At 47.4% G+C, this 6,000-nt stretch overlaps 1 protein-coding gene across 1 annotated transcript in view; it reads left to right on the top strand.

Annotated features, from left to right (window-relative positions):
- Positions 1–6,000, top strand: part of LOC147748667 (uncharacterized) — a 150,768-nt gene that overhangs the window by 60,903 nt on the left and 83,865 nt on the right. The window contains exons 4-5 of the mRNA XM_086963529.1: positions 3,295–3,408; positions 3,729–3,842. Of these exons, the coding sequence (XP_086819655.1) occupies positions 3,295–3,408; positions 3,729–3,842 (228 nt within the window). The remainder of the gene's footprint in view (positions 1–3,294; positions 3,409–3,728; positions 3,843–6,000) is intronic.

The following is a 6,000-nucleotide window of genomic DNA, read 5'->3' as shown; positions in this document are numbered from 1 at the left end:
CGCTGGGATCGGGTAGGCAAATGGCCCCTCATTGGGACTTCCAGGGAAGCTCGCCATCTGGTCGCCCCATTGGAAAGCATTCCGTGCGACCAGATGGCCGAGGGGAAAGGTGCAACCAGATGGCCGGGACCGAAAGGACTCCCAGCTGCCCACCCCGAGCCTTCGCCGTAGGGCTCGCGCCTGCCCACGCAGGGCAGGGCTCGGTGGCTCTGCTTCCTGGGGGCTCAGGGACCCCAGCTGGGCCTCAAGCCCGGGGAAGGACCACTAGAGCTCTCGGGCCCGGATGCCAGGTGTAGGACTGCTCGGGAACCATGGAGCCCGTCCTGGGCACTCTGCCACGCCGCGGGCCGGAGGAAGGAGCCCCGGACGCCTGGGGAGGTGTTGCCCGGGCATAGCCCATCTGGTCCCCGGCAGAGAACCATCATACTATGCCCTTAGTAATCCGGAGGAAAGCTACCCCTCTTTTTGGGAACCCCTGAACACCACAAGGCTCAGGGGACCCTAGGCGCGAACGTGCCCGACCTCCTGGAGTCCTGGATTTTATCCGGGAGGCAAATGAGCCCTCATTGGGACTTCCAGGCCGGCCCGGCCATGTGGTCGCCCCATTGGAAAGCATTGAGTGCGACCAGATGGCCAAGGGGATTGGTGCGACCAGATGGCTGGGACCGAAATAACACCAATCTGCCTACCCCGAACCTTCAATGGAGGGCTCCTGCCTGCCCTTGCAGGGCTCAGGGGCTGTAGGGTTCGTGGCTGCAGGGCTCGGGGGCTCCAGGGCTCAGTGGGTTGGGGGGCTCTGAAACCCTACCCTAGGCCTCAGGCATGGGGAGGCCCGCAGGCGCTCCTGGTGCCAAGCCGCCCGGAGGAGGACTGCCCGGGATCCATGGAGCCTTGCAGGTCTCCGGGGCTCTGCACCAGTGATCCTTGTCCCGGGCAGATGGACTCTTGGCAGGCCACAGGACGGGGTCTCCCAAACCCCAGGCCCTGACCAAAACCCAGGCCCTGGGGAGCCTGCAGAGGCACAAGGGACCCTTGTCCCGGTCACTCGGCCCCTCAGGACGTGTGCTTGTTTTCCACACATTTTTTCCAAAATTCTGCGTAGTGTGCGTAGTGGCGCTACGCAAACTACGCCCAGCCCTAGTCTCTTGTCTTCTGTGTCCCGTCACACACTTCCTGAATCAACATCTGATGTACAGTAAAAGGTTTGAAACAGCATTTTGCTGTTTTGTAGATGCCCAGCTCCTTGCTGTGACTGTCGGCCCCCTGTGTGCCTGCATTGTTTTGGCTGATAAGGAGCTGCAAGCGCAGATATACTTTGATTCGCCCAGGATCACACATCTTGGCAATTTTCTTTCCTGGCTGATAATGGGCCTGATTCTCTAAAGCGCCTTGTCATAGGTTGATGGGTTATCAATATTAACTTTTCATCTTAACCGTTTCACTGCTGGTGTGGAAGCGTACACAAATTGTGAGGGCTGTACGTTTTCCTGAGATCCCCCAAACATGCGGACTGCATCATGTAAGTTAACCCATTGATGTTTGCACCGATTCGTCATGGCTAAAAGAGGCGAGAAGCAATAAATATCAAGTTTTGGTTTGAACTGTAGTGAACATTCCTCCTGATATACGTTAGCTGTTTACACTAATTGCGTCAGTAGGATATACAGAACAATGAACCCAAACCATTTGTGCCTTCATGTATAGAAGGCTCTGCCATGGTCGAACATAGTCAGAAAATGTAAATGACAGTTTTTTCCTTTTGCCCATGAGATGTTCCTGGGTTGATTTACATCTGGGATCGTTTTGAAATTTCGTATTTTTTAAACTTCAACATTCATGTGTAGGTAGCAGATTATCATTTTTCTGGTTAGGTCACCAGGCTCCAGCACTTGGCTTTGTGCTTTAAAGTTATTGTATTCACTGTGTAATTAGGATTTCTTGTATTTTTAATGATGAAACATTTTTTGTAAGCCAGAGACTGGCATATGAACAACTATTGTCTGCCTATGTCATCATGTGTGACGTTATCTACATTCAAGCCTGTATGACCTCAGTGACCGGCACATGGCCATCAGACAAAAGTTATCATGACATTGACCCCGCCTTCTCTGCTGGTACATTTGGAACATGATATTTGTGCAATATCCTACACTGAAGTCACTTTTATTCCTCTTCAGTGAGTACATTAATCTTCTTTGAGACTACTACTCCCAATTTAGGGGGTTGCAAACACACTCAAATTGCTTCTCAGCTGTCAAGACACTTGAGACAGGATGTGGTAAGATACAGGACATTCTTTGATGGTTCAACATATTTCAAGATCATATTGTTAGAACTGTTTTAAAAATATTTCTGTTCCGAAAATGATTTATAGAATTAACTTTTGAATTCGCCATTTGGCCCTCCTTTTTTTGAAGGTTTCTCCAGAGGAGAACCCCCCCAACCTTTCATTTTACCAGTCGAAGTCCCTCACTTTGCTCGCTCACTACTTAAAACTCTCCCACAAGTTTAAAGTTTTATGCCTCACCCCTTTGAAATGTCACCAGCTGCCACTGCCACAGGTGTACACAAAGTGACAGGGAAACATGAATAAAAGCTGACCCTGAGGTCCACACAGTCCTATTGACACACAGGTGCATACATGCTGGCCTAGGAATATAAACAATCAGACTCAGGGGTGCACAAACACCTAAATCAGCATAGAAACACAGTGCCCCTGGGATGTTGAGGAACACAAAAGTGTATATCACTAAGGCACAGGCATGAACAGGCAAGAGCGTACTCACAGACCTAGGGACGTAAGCAAGCACTAAGAAGTTAATACATTTACAACAACCCACCCACCCAACGATTGCTGACCTGCAGAATCACAAACGCATGCACACTGACCAAGAGACAGTCGGACTCAGACACTTACCAGGAATGCACATACATGCCACCAGAATGGTATACTGGTACATGTGGTCCTCTTCATTGTCTTCCCAACCTCTTTCCAAAAACGCAGACCATGTCACAGAGCAATGTGGCTTTGATGGGGGTGTTGGTGAATAAATATTTTCAACAGTCCTCCATGCAGCTCATTTAAAGTGCACGCATTTAGTTCTAATTAATATATTTTTGTTTTATAAAATATGTGTGTGCCTTATGATAGTATTTACCTTTAAAGGCCATTCCTTACTACATTGGACCCCATCACCCTCTTGCCCCCCCACCACCAGTTGCACATGACAAGCAAAACTCCAAGTTTTCCAAGTGCATATTTATATTTTATATTACTGTCTCTTTGTTCAACAGATGTTACAATAACCGATTCCGCTGCTTTGTTCGGCATAAAAAGAGAAGAAATTCTAAACCTGAACAGCCCAGGAAGCGCAGAAGGGAGAGGAGTCCATTTTTGCCCTAGCCCAGGTGAGGAAGGAGGTTTGGATTTTCAATGTGGCACCCAAAACCCACAGTAGGGTGGCAAATGAAAGAACCAACTGTCACCATCAGTACTACTGAGTGGAGTGAGCCACAGAATTCCACATACAGAGAAACTTGGTTCCAGTCAACAGATTCTGAAATTGTTGCTTTCTTTGTACCTTTATAAATATGGGCCTGGGGTGTTTGAATATGTTCTGACTTTATATGGAAAACAAGTTTTCCCATCAGGTAAACGTCACAGTTGTTTACGATTTGAACTATCACACTGGTTTCTAAATTCTTATCTTCAATCACGTGTTTTGCAGCACCTCCAAATCTCAATACTGAGGTTTGTTTGAAAAAAGAAGAGGAGCCAGCTTCAATATTCGTTGATCATCTTGGTGAGGAAGCCGGACAATCTGGCAAAGGCCACGACGAGGGTAAGCTACAGACGTTTCTGCCTTTGTGTGCTACTAGCTGTGGGCAATGGCTGAACCCCGCCAAAGCCCATTCAGGGGCCATGGGGCAAGCAGGGGATATTGGGCCACAACCCTGGGGGTTGGCCTTGACCTACTTTGGCACCTCAACTGGGCACCAAGTACACCCTTTCCACACTTGACTGTCATGGTAGCGAGGGCAAGCAAGTAGTCACTAGCTTCTTTGGAAGCTTGTGTAGGGGTACAGACGTAAACCCCCAACAGTCAAATAGACACAATAAGTTCTGTTCATCCCAATGTTTTACTTCGTAAAAAGAGAAGTATTTTAAACACAACCAACACTTACTACACATAGGAAATGTTACTACATATAGGAAATGTTAATCAGTCCTAAGACGGTGGGCACCCAGATTCTAAACACACCAAATTGTTCATGCATAAATCTAGGACAGGTACACGCTCACAATAATACAGTACAAGCTGCTTCCCTGACCCATATGCCAGTCCATGTATATCTCTCTACAAAGGTTCTTTAGGGCGATTCAGTCAAATAAGCAGAGGGAGGCACAGTCAATGCAGTGTTCAAGTTCATGCGGCTCAAGTTACCTGGTGGATCAGGGTGGGTAGTGGTTGGTAACTGGAGCACGGTGGAGAAACCCTACTCACAGTCCCCATTTCTGCAGGCTGACAACACTGTACCCCCCTACTCCCATTGGCTCCAGACAAGAAGAGCGCAGGTTAGGTGTGTCCCCCCCACACACACAAGGTACTTTGGCGACAGGAATCTCCCCACTGGTGTGGTCTTGTTTCTTTGTTATCTAGGCTCAGTCTTGAAGCAGAGTCTGTACCAGTTATAAAGCATCTGGCAAATGTCAAGCATGTTGTGGTTGCTGACATGCAGGAATCATTGAATGATTTGACCTACTTGGCTTGTTATGAAAGCTTGTTGGAGACTGGGAGACCCTACGCAGACTTGGGTCGGCAGGCTTTACACTACACAGTTGAGCCTACTTATTCTGGGCTACTCCACACTCCGGTCACAGTGTCTGGATTTCTTCTATGGCAGTCTTTCCCTGCAGGGTTGGGCGCTCTTTCTGTTATCTTAGCTCGTTATGCCACAGGCAGAACCACAGTTCTCCAGCAATATGCGCAGACTTCAGCTAATGTCCCTCTACCTTTGGGACTTACCAAACCTGGATCGCTGGAGCATTTCTATTACTCTGTGGAGCATTCCCTCCTTTGATCAGTAAAGAACTAGGGACAGTATCTAAGTTTGGGTCCCACAATTTTTTTTTTTACAAAGTTTCGAAAAAGGGAATGTTGATCCCTCAGTCAATACTCACGAAACAATTTGAAGTGGTTCCTTTTCATTGTTCATTTTAGAGCAACCCCAGTTATTTTCAAAGGTGATGGCTTTCCCAGCTGGTAGAGATAATGCTAGCTGAAACAAACACCCAAAACATGAGCACAATGAAGTATGAAGATTCTGCACCTGGCTGTCATCTGCCTTCTGGGAGAGAAAGGTGCAGACAGGCTCTACATAAAATATTTCTTCTCCCAAAAAACAGAGTCTGCTGACTGATCCCTCCTTGCCCACTATCAATTAAATAGCAGTGCTCAGGAAGACATCATTATCAGAATATTGCTAACAGGTCACAATTGAATAACTAAGGCAGCAGTTTCTTAATCCTCCCATACTTCATTGTCTGAGGCTACATTGTCTATTTAAGAAAAGTGAACAATACACTTAACTATCTCGGTAGGCTGTACCTCAACCTCCATCGTATACATTGTTTGACCAATATGGATCCTAATGATCTTTGCACCCTCATGTTCCCAAACAACACAGAGTCCTGCTGCTAGTCGACATTCATACAGTGAGCATGGAGATGTGCTTGTAGGGTCATGGCATCACTTTCACGCGTAACTTTATATGCGTAGGCCATTTAGGCACTGCACTTATCCCTTGTAGGAGAGTAGGGTCTGCAATCCTATGATCACCCAGATTTTTTGCTTTTGTTTCACTGGTTTACGACTTTCTCTGGCTGTGGGCCTGCCAATCAGACCCACAGCCTGGCTGTTCTCTTTCTAAATTACGACATGTACCCTAGGTGCATTTACCAATTGGTACTGGGCCACCTTATCAGACCCTGTAACTCAG

Source organism: Lissotriton vulgaris, chromosome 1_1 (assembly GCF_964263255.1).
Source record: "Lissotriton vulgaris chromosome 1_1, aLisVul1.2, whole genome shotgun sequence".
NCBI classification, from domain to species: Eukaryota; Metazoa; Chordata; class Amphibia; order Caudata; family Salamandridae; genus Lissotriton; species Lissotriton vulgaris.
This window is presented reverse-complemented; position numbering and strand designations above follow the sequence as displayed.